Raw genomic sequence first — 16335 nt, 5'->3', positions numbered from 1 at the left:
GCTGGAGCAGTCGGCTCCCCTGGCAAAGTGGCTTCCTCAGTGAGCAGCAGGAGACCTGAGCTGTCGTGGCTGGCTTCCCCTCTTCCTGCTGGGGAGGAATCTTTCCTCGTCTTCCCTGGAGTTGAAACGCAGGGCGTTCTGCATTTGTTTTCTGTGGAGCTGGGCTGGAACCCAGCTTCAATTCCCCTGCATGACGAGGTCCCCCAAGCATTGCCTGGAATGATTCCTCGCCGCCCCAGTCCCCCGTACTTCCGAGCACAGAGCCAGCAGCAGGCCCTGCATACTGCAGCGTGCAGCACTCCCCAAAGAGTGGAGGCCACGAGGACAGATGACTGGTTACAGAAACCCTGGTACTGCTACACAATGGAATACTATGCGGCTGTCAGAAAAGATGAAGTCATGAAATTTGCATATAAGTGGATGTAAGTGAAATGAGTCGGGGAGAGAGAGGGACAGACAGAATGACTGCACTCATTTGTGAAATATAAAGTAACATAATGGGAGACTAACACCCAGGGATAGTAGAGATAAGGGCCAGGAGGATCCCTCCACGGCTTGGAATTTGACCTCGCATGCTGAGGGGAAAGGCAGCTGAGATAGAGAAGGGACCACCAAGTAAATGATGCTTGGAGGGCTCGCTCGGGATGGGAGATATGTGCTGAAAGTAGACTACAGACTAAGCATGATGGCCTCTTAGTATCTGGATTGCAAATCGCAACGCCCAAAATGAGAGAGTAGGAAGAAATGTACCTGTCAGAGGGAGGGGATGGGAGGGGATGAGGGAGGGACACTGGGATCCGTGGTAGTGGAAAATGTGCACTGGTGGAGGGATGGGTACTTGACCACTGTATGACTAAAACAGAATCGTAAAGTTTGTAACTGAATCTCACAGTGATCTAATAAAATTTATTTTTAAAAAAGTATTTGAAAGACAGGGAAATCTCCTTCGAGAGGAAGAGGCACAATGGAATGGGAAGAGACATTCCAAGCCGAAAAACTGATACAGGCAAACATGATAATGGAAGTGGGGGAAACGAGAGGTTTATGTCAGCCGAGTAGTTATTATCTTATTAGTATGTACATTGTCAAGTAGATGTCAGGGAGTAGTTAGGAGCTTTAGGGAAGAATTTTGGGTCCTTTTGAGGAAAGTCTCGACGCAAGGCTGAGGGTCGTGTGCATACATGTGCATGTACGAATGTATGTGAGGAGTAACCATGGATGATGCCTGGGAGCCACACTGAATCACAGTGCGTGGACAAGCGCCAGAGGCCTTTCCCTCTCACGCCCGGGGAGTGTCTCACCCACTGAATGTGGAGGCAGAGGCGACGGTGTCACCCCAAGCTCAAGGACAGAGACTGGCTTTGTTCTGCTGGGGTGAGAAAACGGGGGTGCGGAGAAGCAAATCAATGACAAACCCAGGACGGAACTTTGCAGCCAGGGAAATGCTGCCACTATCAACAAAAACGGGGGGAGAGGGGGCGCCAAGTTTCTTCACAGTGGTCAAGCAGCAAAGTGACCCAATTTTTTTCCCTCCTGAAGTCAGACAGATTTCGTCAGATGCCGAACGGATTAGGAGGAAAGCCAGTTAGAAACGAAACCGCCAAAATCACAGCGGGGGCGGGGGAATAACAGCGACCATGATCCGTGATGGGTTATATTGCTATTAGCAGGAGTGGACTCTAAGGGTGGTAGCTGGCTGGGGGGCCGGGAGGGGAGCGTTTACGGAGCAGGGCAGGAAGGCTGGAAGCTTCCTGGCAGCCATAAACATTACTCCCAATTACTCCCATCCTATCTAGCAGAAGAGAGACAAAAAAGAAATAGCTCAAACTTTTTGGCAGTGCCAGGGATGGACCCCCGGTCTCACCCAGGCAAGTGCCATGCCACTGCCCCACTTCCCCAGTTCATCTGGACATTTGCTCTGCCACGCTTCTGGATGGGACGGTCACGCGTCACTCATCAGGGCCAACCCACTTCTCACGTTGTCTCTAAAAACTGAAAGGAGAGCCAAAGGTCTAGCACTGGGGTTACGGCACTTGCCCTGCATGCAGCAGACCTGGGTTTAATCCCTGGCACCACATACCTGAGCACTGTACCAGAAGTAAACTCTAAGTGCCAGAGGGTGTGCCCCCCCCCCCAATACCAGAATAACCTAAACAATCCCAAAACAACAAAAACGCTAACAAGGGTGAAGCCCTCTTCCTCAGGTTCTAATTTCTACATGACCGAGCAGCACAGGATGCCGGACACAGTGCCCGCACTCACCTCTGAAGCGGGGGCAGCAACGCCGGGGTTGCCAGCCTGCCCGTTCATCAGGTCCATGCTTCCGACATCGGTCCCTAGAGCAGCACGAAGGAGCCACTGCTTCACGTCCACGGCCACAAAGACATTGTCATCCCTGCAAGAAACACACGGCAGCTGAGGTGCACCTGATGGAGCAAACCACGCCCAGCCCGGGCCCCTGAGCTCAAACGAGTGCCTGCCTCATTCACTCCCGGGAAACCATCCTGCCGCCTGCAGACACAACTCTGGGGCTACTTCCAATGACTGCGACGACCAGAAACACAGTGCTCGGGCACACGGTCATGCTCTCGCCAGCAAATTAGGAGAGGCATGCTCCCGCCATGAAAAGAATTCTGAAACTAATGGAAGAAGGACCGGAGAGACAGTAGGAGGGGCGAAGGCACTTGCCTTGCCTGTGGCTGTCCCCAGGTCGATCCCTGAGCACTTCCAGGAGCTGCCCCTGAGCACAGTGTCAGGGGTAACCCCTGCCTATTCACAGTATCACCAATGTCCTAATCACAAACATAAAGAAACACACGTGCTTCTGGTTTTCAAACGCCTCAAAAGGACAGAGCACAGCAGCCGAGGGGACAACTCACATCTCGACGTATGGCCAGCAAGTTTGCTGAGAGCAAACTTTAAAATGAAAATCATATTAGAAATAATGGGCTTTAAAACCCATTTAGAAAATGAATCACCACAGATATATTTTAATTTTCTCTAAATTACATCATTTCATTTTACACGCCCCATTAACTGTATGACATCAAGGATTAACTTATATTTCACTGCTGTACTGAATGAATTTGAAAATCCAAATTCTCTCTGAAGGTTAACACTGAACTCACAGTGAAGAGTTTGCAAATTATTTTTTCCACTCCACATATTAAGCATAATTAAACTGAATAGGCGTTTCTAGATCAAGAGTGCCCCCTAGTGTTAAGGAAAATAATCTAGTTGTTATAGGAAATAATCCTTTATCTACTTGACTCTTCAAATATATAAAAGTTTTGAGGTAACACAGACCGGGAATAAATGCCAAGGTTTTACAAACCATAACCGTGAAGACCCGCGTTTTCTCTGACTGCTTTTCATTAAAACGGCATTAAAATAAAGTGATGTTAGTGAAAATTGGGTTCCTATTATTAAAATCTATTATTATAAAAGTGCAGCAAGAATACATAAGATATTCTTCACAGATCCTTATAAGTGTACTTATGTCCAATGTCAACAGTACTTATGCTGAGTGTAACAGCACCTCACCAGGTATGGGGAACTCACTGGCACCCTGACAGAAACGTGTCCGTTTGTTTGTGTCTCTCCAGACCGCTGGTGCTTGCACACAGAGGGGCTCTGATTAACCACGGCGAAACGCCTGCTTCACCCTGGCTTTCCCTAGCCCTCTGGGTGGCAGAGTTGCTCAACAGGGCTAACACCACCACGATCTCGTGTTACATCAAATTCCTACTTTTAGTCACTTCTGAAACCCGTCCTTTGTTTTCTGCAGTGCCGGGGGCAAAAAATAAACAAAAAACAAAACCAAAAAAAACAGGGTCTTCCCCGTGCAAGGTAAGTGCTGGACCACTGAGCCACATCCTCGGCCAGATTGTGAAATTCCCAAGGCCAGCAAACTAATGACTTTCTGACAAACAAGGTGTTCCAAATTAAACTGACTTCTCAGTAACTGATCATGATTTCATTACTAGGCATATTATGTGAAAGACATCTGATCATCTTATAAAATACACTCTAGAAAACAAACAAAAACAGTTACGAAATGGAAAGCGGACCAAAAAAAATGTCTGTGGACAAAACAGAATTAACCTCATACGCTACAGCTAAAGATCGCAGTCTGTCCGGGCTGGGGCGACAGAGTCGGCGGGAAGGGCACTTGCCTTGCGAGTGACCAACCCTGGTTTAAGCTGTGGCACCACCAGCATCACTTCTGAGCACAATCAGGAGAGCAGTCCCCAGAGCACTGCAGAGGGTGGCCCAAGTCCCCACCCCCTTCAAAGGAATAAGAGACACCACATTTTCAACTTGAAATTATCCCACTTATTCTTAGTGGAACTGAGCGCATGTTTTCAAAAAATCCCATCTAGACGAAGGAATCAAGAAATTGTGGTACGGGGCCGAAGAGACAGCACAGCAGGCAGGGAACTTGCCTTGCACAGAGCTAACCCAGGTTCAATCAGTCCCCAGCTTCCAAATGGTGCCCCTGAGCACCACCAGGAGTGTTTCCTGATTCTCTGAGCACAGCTAGGTGTGTCCCTCCACCCGCCCTCGCCAAAAAAAAAAAAAGAGTAACGTCTGAGCATCACTGAGTATGACCCAAACAAGCCACACACACACACACAAAAAGAATCAAGTCAGCTGTTTCACAGCACGGCTGTTCCCTCGATCGCTTAGAAAATTATAAACCTGGAACATCTCCAAGCATATTATTTATTTCAAAATATTTAAGGTACCTATTCCATATTGTGAGAAGAGTGAATTTCAGGGCAGGAGTAATAGTACAGCGGGGAGGGCTGTTTGATTCCTGCCATCCCATATGGTCTCCTGAGCACCGCCAGGAATAATTCCTGAGTTCAGAGCTAAGGCATCACTAAGTGTGGGCCCCCTTCCCTCCAAAATAAGAGAACGGTGACTTTCAGAATAAGTAAGCTAAGTTAGAAGGAGTAAGACAAGGAGAGAGGAAGGGTCCCATGACCATCTGCTTCATGATTGAGCCTGAGGCCCAGAGTGGCCTAAAGGTGCTTTGACAGGTACCAAACTGCTGGAAGAGAGGCAGGGCTTAAAGGCGCTTCTTTAAAGATTTCAGTTGAACTGAAACTTTTGACCTTAAATCAAGAAAGGACAATCTACACTTAAGTCTTTCAGGATCCTTGTTGTTGCATTTACTCTGATCTGCAGGAGTAGCAGGCAGGTCTTCAAGTACCCAAGGCTTTAAAGAAAAGCCTTTCTATGGTGAGAGAGACCCTCAAGCCGCTATTAGAAACATCAGTGGGCGGGAGGGGTGTGAGGGTCCCTAACAGTGCCTTTGCAGACCTATTCCAGCTCCAGCATGGAAAGCAGACTGAAGACCATTTGCCAAGGAAGTCTAACGTAGAGAGAGAAGCTCTGAGGCCTAAAATACAGGTTCCCTAGGAATTCAGGCAGGACTTCTTTGTGTGTTTGGGGTCTGAGGGCCTTCTGACCACTTGCCATTCTGAGATGACAAGCCCATAAAGGTGCACTTAGGGCCTAATACTATACATCCGAAACACAATAAACAAAACCACCACACACAGTAGCAATTAAAGCATGAACACCGCCTGATGGAATCAGAAACATCTGCCAAGGCGGCCACAGCGTGCCCTGAACTCAGACTGGCCCAAGGAAGGCCCCGCGGCAGTCAGCGCGCAGCAAGGACAGAAACACCCTGCAGGCAGGATGGAGGCGGGCAGGTCTGGGGTCAGAGCACAGATTCCAGAGTAGCCAAGGACCAGCCGCATTCGGGTAGCAAGAGGAAGAGAGAGGCGAGGCGGGAGGAAAACGGAACGGCTTAGAACACCCACGAAGTGTTCAAGCCTGGGCAGATCTAGGACAGCAGGCAGGGTGCTCGCCACGTGATCCCCAAGCCCGCCGGGAGTGATCCCTGAGCACTACCAGGTGTGGCCCCCAAACCCCAAAACAACACAAGGCCTTGCCCTGGAGCTCAGGGAACGCTGCAAGGCTTCTTGCCGGGTGATTCTCAAGCACGGAGTGGACTCCAGGCACTGGTTATTACGCCGTGTCCTCACAACAATTCTTGTTCCTTACAAAATACAAGTCAGGAGCAAGAGTTAGACGGCTCAGCGGGCTCGGCACTCAGGAGGCCCAAGTTCTGTCGCTGGTACCGCGTGGTCCCCATGGCCAGCAGGGGCTTCTAAGGCCTCCATAGGACCCCTCAAAACAACAGCAAACAAAAATAAATACAACAGAAGTATTGAGGAAAATAGGTCCAAGGTGTTTGAAAATGAACCTTAAATAGTTCATAAGAAAAGAACATGTATGAGAAATAAGTATATGATAAAGAAATGGAGCAAAATGTTAAAAAAAAAAACTTGGTGAATTTGTTTCAAGGATATGAAAGAATTTATCTTTGCTATACTTAGGGCATTCCTGTTTGAAATTATTTTCAAATGAAAAGCAGAAGGGGACACTTAAAGTCTCTTCCTCAGTTACAGACAAGCTCTTCAACTTAAAACCTTGAATCAAGGTAACGCACCCAATAAACTGCGTCAACAGATGGCGCCCGTGGTGACCCTGCAGCGGTCACCCAACCTTGGAGCCAAAGGCTCTCGAGGATGGCCTTGCGCTAAGCTGCATCGACTCGGATCAAGCCTTCTGGCGGTGACACAGAAAGGAACACAGGTGATTCTGTAGCAGCAAGAAGGTTCTGGGAGCTCTCAAGAGGGGTCCAGCCTAGCTTCCCCGGTCTGCCCTGACCTGCATGGGAGCCCCACACCCACGGCACGCCCCACTACCCATACCCCATGACAAAAGGGCTGTGGGAGTGTCACTGCAAAGGGACTGGGATGATGAATGTCTTATCCTTCAGCTGTGGAAAAAAGAAAGGGGGAGCCTAAAGGTGGAAAAGGGGAATGAGGAGAAGCCAATTCCGACCGACAGAGGACAGTCACCCCACCCGGTGGCCTGGGCAAGCTCACAGCAGCTGCTGGTGGCTGAGGCAATGCTAAAGGCATGTGTTCAGAGGATCAGCCCATGGACCCTCTTTTCCTTTTTTTCTCTTTGGGTCCCACCCGGCGGTGCTCAGGGCTGACTCCCGGCTCTGCACTCAGGAATCCCTCCTGGCGGTGCTCGGGGGACCCTAGGGGATGCCGGGGATCGAACCCGGGTCGGCCGCGTGCAAGGCCAACGCCCTCCCCGCCGTGCTATCGCTCCAGCCTCAGCTCATGGCCCTTTCAGCTGGATGTTTAAACCCTGTAGAAATGGGGGTGCAGGGTGTTGAGACAGAACACGGAAAGAGCTGTTCTCCCTCTTCCCTTCCAACAGAAACTGGGTGAGCAAGACACCACGCACACAGCATGGACAACGGAAAGTGGCCTCCTGCGTCGCCGGCACCCCGGCAGCTGCCCAAGGGGAGAGAGGAGGGACTGGAATGGCTCGGAGGAGGACAGGGTGAGTTGTCACAGCCTCAAGAAAAGGCCTGGACTCTGATCCCACAGGTGAAAAGAGAGAATTCTCCTCAACAGGTGGCTAAATGATGTCAGGAGTGTCGCTGAGGGAAAGACCTGCTCAGTTCTCATTGTGAGGGAGTTCAGAGGTCTCAGCACACGGTCCCTCCGTGCTGACTTCAAGTTCAACAGACCCTCAGTATTTCTACAGGATTCCCTCCCCAATGCCTGGGAACATCCTCCCAAATGAGAATACTAGGCCAGCATACCCTTTAAGATATAACGATTTTTTTTTTAAATCTTCCACATACCTCTCCTGGATTTGAAAGACATAGGAACTGCTTAGACCGACTCATGTCACCAAAGAGGCTAGGCACGCACTTCAGTCACCCGATCCCCTTGCACTGACCCGCTTCTGGACCTCTCCCTGGTCACCAGATTCAGGGTTGGCAATCAACGTTCCTGCCCCGAACAGCCAGCTGAGATGTGCCACCAGGTGGTGGATGAGGTTTAAATCTGTGCTCGGCAAACCAATAGGTGATCGCCTGACACCCAGCCTCGGGTCATCCACGGAATAGTGAAACCACAAGTGTTAATTTGTGAGGATAGAGTTCTGCCCTGTCAGCTGCAGACTAGCTCCAACGGGCTCCTTGCGCTAATAGCACCAAGCCGGTCCCAGGAAAGCAGCAGAGCCTTCAATGACAACAGTATGGACAGCTGTACCCCAATACCTGCATCGCGATGGGGCTGACACCCCTGGAAATGAAAGTGGTGGGAACGTTGTTTTTTTAAATTTTTTTTTCCTTTTTTTGGGGGGGTCACACCCGGCAATACACAGGCGTCACTCCTGGCTCTGCACTCAGGAATCACTTCTGGTGGTGCTCGGGGGAGTATATAGGATGCTGGGAATCGAACCCAGGTTGGCTGCGTGCAACGCAAACGCCCTACTGGCTGTACTGTAGCTCTAGCCCCATGGCAGGAACATCTGAAGAAACCTTCCATTGTGGGCAGGAGAGCGAGCTCAAGTGGCCGAGCACACACACACACACACACACACACACACACACACACACACACAGGTTTTGCACACAGGAGGGCCTGGTACCATCCCCAGACTGCATGGTCCCCGTGCAACACAGGGAGTGACCCTGGAGCACAGAGCTGGGGCTTGGAAACCCTGAGCATTGTCGGGTTTGGCTCCCAAACCAAACTACAAAAAGAGATAAAAGGAAGTTTCCAGTCTTTGTAAAAAAATTACAGCCTCGTTTTCCACGAGGACATTCCATTCAGATGCAGAGAACTAAGACATTTATTCCTGCGGTGGCCGGAAGGACGCTTCCTGCCTAAAAACGGAGCTACTGGGGCCACCAGAATACTGCTCCTATAACGGATGAGGCCGGGACGCAAGTGCCCAACTGCTCGACTTAGGAAGCAGAGATGAGGGAAAGGGATTCTTTCTTCGAACTCGCCGCATGTCACAACTGCTGTCACTGCTTCCCACCGTCTGCTGAGGAGGAAATGTCAGGGAAGTCTTCGGGGATGAGTCCCAGACGCAGCAGGCGGGCAGATGCAGGGAGACTAGATGGGGAGGGCTTTCCTGGCAAGAGAAAATGACGCTCTCCAAGACGGAGGCACGAACAAGTGGGCATGGTGAGAATGGTAAATTCCTTGCAGAAAAAGTGCAGAGAGAGAAGAGGGCAGAGGGGGAGGAAGGGGGGACTGAGAGAGAGAGAGAACAGGGCCCTTACTCCACAGAGACGGCCTGGAGCCAGATCACACGCATTCCCAGCAGCAGGGAAAGAAACCAGTATTTCAGCTCTTGACCAGGAGACCAGGAATGGCTGGAGCCCTCGGCCATGAACTGCCCAGCTGCCAGAAGTATGAAATTGAGTAATAAACACATCAGAGTTCATCTTTCTGGAGCTGCAGCTATCAAATGAGCTCCAAGGAACACGCGGATGATCAATGCTTTCCCCCAAAAAAACAAAAAGGGCTAATTAGTGGTCATGGGCCCATTATTCTGAGTGGTGGAGCCACTGCACAAATCATAGGCAGGATACATGCCGCAGGCCTTTATTTCTGCATATGGAATAGGCAGATGAATTAGAGAACCGTAAAACCAGGGGAGCAGTTGGGTACTCCACTCCACCGGAAGTATCAAAAACCCTAAATCCAGAGACTTCTGAAGTGACTTCCTCAAATACGTTGGCCATCTGCATTTGAACGTGAGCGAGGAAAGCACCCGGGCCCCTTACCCGTCCGTCTCCTGCCGGAAGTTCCTGTCCACTCCTGGCTCTGCCCTCCTCACTGAGGAGAACAGCTGCGAATGAAGGGGTGAGCGGCCTGTTCTGGACTAACCACAGAGGAACGAGCACCCGAGAGGCACAGGGCCCTGGGCCCGCAAGCTGAGTTCAGAGCCCTGCGGTGAGTCTCGCTTTCCTGAACTCGGCCACAGGCATCACCGATCACTGCTGGCTGCGTTCTCACCGCGAAGGTTGATCTGAGAAGCAGCAGCGCAGACCGCGTGGCCTCCCCAAAGGCCTAAACTATTTCCTGCCAGGCCTTTACAGAGCCTGCCAGTGGCTCGTGTGCAACAAAAACGGGGAGGTTCCACTTCAGGAAACACACCTTTGTGTAAAAAGGGAGAACTCGGGAGCCAGAGAGATGGTACAGCAGCTAAGGCGCTTGCCTTGTTCGACCCCTGACACCCCATAAGGTCCCCTGAGCCGCCAGGAGTGATCCCTGAGTGCAGAGCCAGGGGTAAGCCTTGAGCACTGAGCACTGTTGAGTGTGGCCCCAAAATGGAAAAAAATTTGAAAAAGGAGAAACAACTGTCTAGAGTGAGTTGGTTTAAGGACCCAACTCAGCTCTTATCACCTGGGATTAGTTGGAGCAATGTCTGCTGTGCCACCACTACCAACTAATCAAATAAATACAAACTGCCAGGAATTACTCTATTTAGAAAACGTTGCTCTTCATAAGAAACACTCAGAACCAGTGTTCTCACTCCAGTACAACTCAGCTTCCTTCCCCCTCATTCTTTCACTCTCCCTCCTACCCTCTTCCTCACTCTAGAGGGCAACAGAGGAAACCACCAAGACCCAAGTTGTCACCTCGTGACACTAAGGAAGTACCTGATCTGAGAATCCAGGCTGTGACCTGTTTGTGGCACGCTGACCATCATTTAAAATCAGGAATAATTCCTGAGTGCAAAGCCAGGAGTAACCCCTGTGCATCGCCTGGTACAACCCCAAAAGCAAAGTAATAATAACAATAAGCACTGTAGCACTGTCCTCCCACTGTTCATCGATTTGCTCGAGTGGGCCCAGTAACATCTCCATGGTGAGATTTGTTGTTATTGTGTTTGGCATATCGAATACATCATGGGGAGCTTGCCGGGCTCTCCGAGAGGGGCAGAGGAATCGAACCCGCGTCGGCCAGGCAAACGCCCTACCGCTGTGCTATCTCTGCAGCCCAATAATAATAATAATAATAAAATTAAAAAATAAGGAAATCCTTGCTGTCCATTTCAGATTTCAAGTAGTCACTAATTATTGCAAAACCATAAACTAGGAGTCCAGGGACAGCCTCAGTCTCCAAACTGCCCACTCTGTAGGGATGAGGAGACCCCAAGTCCAATCTGGGAGTTCAGACCTCCTACACCCCCTCACCCCCCCAACACACACACCTGCACCAAGTATGGTGATGTTGCGAGTAACAAAGTGTGTGCTCGGACACACCATAGGGCAGGCGTGCGGGAGGGTCTGACAGCCAGCAAGCACAACTGGGAGACGTGCCAGCACCATGGTATGAGCCCAGACAGCACCGTGGCACCGTGCAGGAGAGAGACGGAAAGAGACAGACAGAGAACCCAGCCATCTCAACAATAGCAAATTTGAGAAGGGAAGCGATGAAACTCAGACTGCTGCATAGAATGAAGAGCTGAAGTGGGATTCGGACTACTACATCGTTCTAAGTGCCGTGCTGTCATTAACTGGAGCTGCCGGCTAGATTTCTGTAGCAGCCAGGGTCGCTGATTTCATAAATGTTTAAAAAACAAACAAAAAAGTCCTGGTGGAAGCTTCTATTAGACTAGAATGTGAAATTAATGTATGGTGGTAAATTTGAGTATTGTTTTTAATGATACAGAGACAAAAAATATACTCCAAACAGATCAATTCCAGGTGATCCTACGAATAATTATTTTCTAAGTGAGCCTCACAGTAACACAACATTCACATAGCCCAAAGCCCAAGACACACTTTTCTAAGGCATTGTTAGCAACTTGGTTTGCCAATAATTTGTTCTTCACAGGAATATGTAGTTACACAATGTTCAATGAGCGGCTCAAATGACTTTGAGATACTATAAATCAGGGTTTCTCGGCCCTGGCATTATGGTACTTAAGAGCAGACAATTCCTTGTTGTGGGGAACTTTGCTGTGTGCTGTAGATTGGTTGGTATGGCATCAATCCACCTGCTGCCATTACAGTTTGGCAATCAACAGTCTCCAGCTGCTGCCAACTGTCCTGAGAGAAAAAGTCATCCTGAACAATTTAGAACCACTGTTCCAAATGAATTAAATTTCTGGAGGATTTCTAAGAAAAAGATTTCAACTATTTTCTGCATTGTAAAGTAGTTATGTGAAAGGTACAGGAATGCTGCATACTACGTAAAAAGCAGCTTCTAATAACTATTCTCTCGACCCTTAGCTATATTAGAAGTTTACACTACGTTACTTCTCCGAAGTTTCTGGAAACAACTTTTTACATACACAGCATGGAATGAATTTTTTCATTTCTTTTGAAATTTAAGATATTTAAGATACATAATCTCTGGACAGGTGAGAGTAATGGAAGTTTGCCTGGCATGTGAGTTCGATTCCCAAACACTGTATACAGTTCCCAGAGCACCAGCAGGAAGTGACCCAGGAGCACAAGCGATGCTAGGAATCGTTTGTGTACTGCTGTGACACAAAACCACCCCCACCCAAACACACAAAAGTCAACACCCAAGAAAAAATTCTCCACCATCAAGATCATAAGCATGCCCACCTGCTCCCAAAGTGCCTGGTTCCTTTCAAAGAAATTCCATCTTCATTACTTTGTAATTCACCCATGTTGCATGCATCAACACTTTATAGAGGCTAAGAGGTAAGACTGTATCTTGTTCATTCATCTATTGCTGGGCACTTCGGTTTTTGACTAATGAAAATAAAACTGCTGTGGAACTATACTAGTCACTGCTGTCCAGTAACTACTGAGGAGTAGAATGAAAGCCAGTTGGTCTGTATTTGACATTTCAAAAAGCACCAGGTGGTGCTGGAGAGAAGTATAGTGGGGAAGGGTCTTGCCATGCACAGCAGGCTTGGTCCCTGGCACCATGTACGGTCCCATGAGTCCTGCCAGGAGTGATCCCTGAGCACAGACCAAACGTACACCCTGAGGACCACTGAACAACCCCCCTCCCCTCCCAAATTTTTTAAAATAAATAAATAAAACACCAAGGCCAGGGAAGACAGCTCAAGGGCTGGAACACATGCTTTGCAGGTTCAATTCCTGGAACCATAGGTCCCCCGAGCACACCAACACTATTAGGGACGGCCCAACAAAAAAAAAAAAAAAGGAAAGGAAAAGGAAAAGCTTTAGAAACACTAAACTGTTTCCTAAAGGAATTGTACTGACACACCCAACAGCAAAGTCTAGAGTTCTGGTCTGTTCGGGCTTTTGCCAACACTTGATAAGGTCAATAGTTTTTTGGCTTGTTTTAGTCACTCTAATAGGTGTGTGCCATGAGTTTGCTTTGGATTTCTTTAAAGATCAGTACTTAACACAATATTATGTAACCAAGTTATGCATTCAATATTGAGACTCAGGGCTACGCGACATGAGCCCATCTCCTTCCGTGAAGTGTCTGTCAAATCTTTTGCACATTAAAAAAAAAAAATTACTGGGAGTAGACCCAACACAAACCACAGTTAGCAACAACAAAACGCTAATGAAAACGCCTACAAGCAAACAAACCACCACATGCTATTTGGGCAGGCGTAACGGCACAAAAGGAAGGCACCCATGTCTCGTTTGCAGGTGGCACAAGCTCCTGAGCCCCACCAGTGACCCTCGAGCACTGCGCCAGGAGCTGTCTCCAAGCACTACCTGGCATGGACTCCCTAAAAAAAAATAAACAAAACCAAGTTTAGGGGCTGAAGCGATAGCACAGGGGGTAGGACGTTTGCCTTGCACCCGGCCAACCCGGGTTCGATTCCCAGCATCCCATAGGGTCCCCCGAGCACTGCCAGGAGTGATTCCCCAGTGCAAAGCCAGGAGTAACCTCTGAGCATTGCCGGGTGTGACCCAAAAAGGGGAGAAAAAAAAAGGAAAAAAAAAACCAAGTTTAAATTAACTGCATTACTAGTCTTGAGGGATTCTCGGCATATGCTAGATGTTACCCCCCATTCTACAAAACAAATTTGCCTTGTCTCCACAAAACAATTTGAAGGGTATGTGCTTTAATCTGACGTTCACTTTCATCACGGTGTCGAGAAAACATGGATCGTGCTTCCGGTGCTCTACCTTAACTGGTCTGTCTATTCATGAGCATGTTTTTAACCTAAGCATTGTGAAATGTTAAGTAGGACTCACTGGACTCTGGCTACCACACAATCTACTGCACATAAGTAGAGGCTGAAACCGGCGTGCTTGAACACGGATCTTCCATTCTCCTGGCATCCTCTGCTCAACAGACTTGCCCCTTGTTCTGAGCTGTCCTTGCATTTTATTACATTTCTGCTGCCCGTGTATAGATTGGCTAATTCCTATACTGTTCTGTTCAGCAGACTGATTCCACTGCCTAACACAGTCACAGTCTCAAATACTGGAGCTTTATAATAAACTGTGATATCAGAAAGTCCCGGCTCTTCAGCTTTACTTATTTTTTTCTGGGTCACACCCGGCGAGGCCTGGGGGTTCCTCCTGGCTCTGCACTCAGGAATCACTCCTGGCGGTGCTCAGGGGACAATATGGGATGCCAGGGATGAAACCCCGGTTGGCTGAGTGCAAGGCAAACGCCCTCCCGACTGTGCTATCGCTCCAGGCCTTTATTATTTTTCAAAGCTGCTTTTGCTATTTCACATCAGAGGTCCTTTCCATTTCTGCATAAATTTAGAATCAGCTCTCTAGGTTAAAAGCGGGGGTAGGGGACGGAGGAGGAGTGCCTAGGCGAATGAAGGCAACGGGCAGAGCAATCAGCAACACTTGAGTCAGGCCCCAGGACAAGGACAGCCCTCACAGAACTCTTCGTTCTGTTCAGCAGCGCTATGCAGTTTCCATCAGGGTTTTTCATGCTACTGCCAATAGGCAGGACTGGCTTCATCTCACTGTGTGTGCGTTTGTATGGTGCTGGGAACGGAACCCAGAGGTTCCCACAGGCAAGGCGATTCCACCCCGTCTGCTGCAGGCTTCCCTGAATGTCTATTTCGAACTAGCCACCGGCAGCGTCAAGATCCTCATGTGCAGCTTCGGGATCTTGCAGCTTTACGAATCTCACCTACTAGTTCTTACAGTTCCCTGGGTCCCATCAGAGGATCCTACAGTCAGGCATTCTAGTTTGGGCCTGTTTTTAAAGACACTTTCAGCTGCACAGATATACAGGGGTTAAGGCGTTTGCCCTGCATACGGCTGATGCGATTCAAATCTCCTGCCCCCACCCCGCCCAAGCACTGCCATGCGTGGCCCCTGAGCAGAGCAAGGAGTCATCCCTGAGCACCACTGGGTACGACTCCCTAGGTCTGCCCCCAAAAGGAAGACAACACTTTTGCTTCCTCCTTTCTTTGTTCTTGCTTGACTGCACTGGTGAGAGGAGGCGAGAGCAGACAGTCTTCCTGCCCTGCACTTGGGGAGAGCAGCGAAGCAGCCGACTGTCAAGTTTTCAGAGACGCTCCATGTTGGGTTGAAGAGGTTCTCTTCTGATCCTTATCTGCTGTGTTAATATCCAGAACGAGCCTCGCGGAGGGGGCACACGTTTAGATGGTTATACAGTCTTCTGTTTTGGTTAATTGAGTGAATACGGTTTTTTTTCAAATTTAGGTCCACTTTCAGCTATGCTCAGGGGACCGTGCAATGCTGGGGGTCAAGTCTGGGACTCCCTCATGCAAAGCACTGTTCCACTTGTTCCCTAAAGCCCTGATATCTTTTTAAGTGTTTCATTTTGCATTTCTAGAATAAACTGCACTTGGTCATGAGGCTGTTGTGCTTGTTTTTAAAAATTACTGCTTTTCATTTGTTAACACTTGTTACAACTGTTCGCAGCAAAACAAAGAGCTCCTGTGAAATACTTCTTGTCTTTCCCCACTCCGAGTACACGAACACCAGCTTCAAAAAGTTAAAAGTTAGGAAGCATTTCCTTCACTACAATTTTCTGAAAGTTTTTGTGTAAAACTTGTATTACTTAGTCCTTACATAGTAAGGAGACTTCACCCATGGAGTCACCTGGGTCTGGAATTTGTGTGTGATTAAACACAAGGTTTATTCAAGATACTCAGGCACGAATTCTCCAGCCTCATTCTGTTTTCTGTACGTTAATTTCCATATTGACCCTGGGCATTTCTTTTCTTCTAATTATTTTAGGATTTTTTTTTCTTTTCTTTTTTTTTTTGTTTTTGTTTCTGGGCCACACCTGGCTATGCTCACGACTTACTCCTAGCCCCTCAATTAGGAATCACACCTGACAGTGCTCAGGGCACCATATAGGATGCCAGGGATGGAACCCCAGGTCGGCCACAATGCACACATCTTACCCACTGTACTATCATTCAGCCAGCCAGCCTCTTTTTTATTTTTTTTTAAAAATAGAAAGAAGCAGCATTTACAGGTATTATTTCTTTATTTATTAAGTTATT

At 48.6% G+C, this 16335-nt stretch overlaps 2 protein-coding genes across 3 annotated transcripts in view; both read right to left on the bottom strand.

Annotated features, from left to right (window-relative positions):
* The window catches only part of RALGPS2 (Ral GEF with PH domain and SH3 binding motif 2), a 79453-nt gene extending 77061 nt beyond the window's left edge, over positions 1-2392 (bottom strand). For both annotated transcript variants that reach the window (XM_056107317.1, XM_056107318.1), the window contains exon 1: positions 2263-2392. In XM_056107317.1, the coding sequence (XP_055963292.1) occupies positions 2263-2319 (57 nt within the window). In that variant the 5' untranslated portion in view covers positions 2320-2392. The remainder of the gene's footprint in view (positions 1-2262) is intronic.
* The window catches only part of FAM20B (FAM20B glycosaminoglycan xylosylkinase), a 209886-nt gene that overhangs the window by 143437 nt on the left and 50114 nt on the right, over positions 1-16335 (bottom strand). The gene's annotated exons all lie outside the window — the stretch shown is intronic.

Source organism: Sorex fumeus, unplaced genomic scaffold, assembly GCF_029834395.1.
Source record: "Sorex fumeus unplaced genomic scaffold, SorFum_2.1 ptg000161l, whole genome shotgun sequence".
Lineage (NCBI taxonomy): Eukaryota > Metazoa > Chordata > Mammalia > Eulipotyphla > Soricidae > Sorex > Sorex fumeus.
The sequence above is the reverse complement of the archived record's forward strand: the minus strand, read 5'-3'. Positions and strand labels throughout refer to the sequence as shown.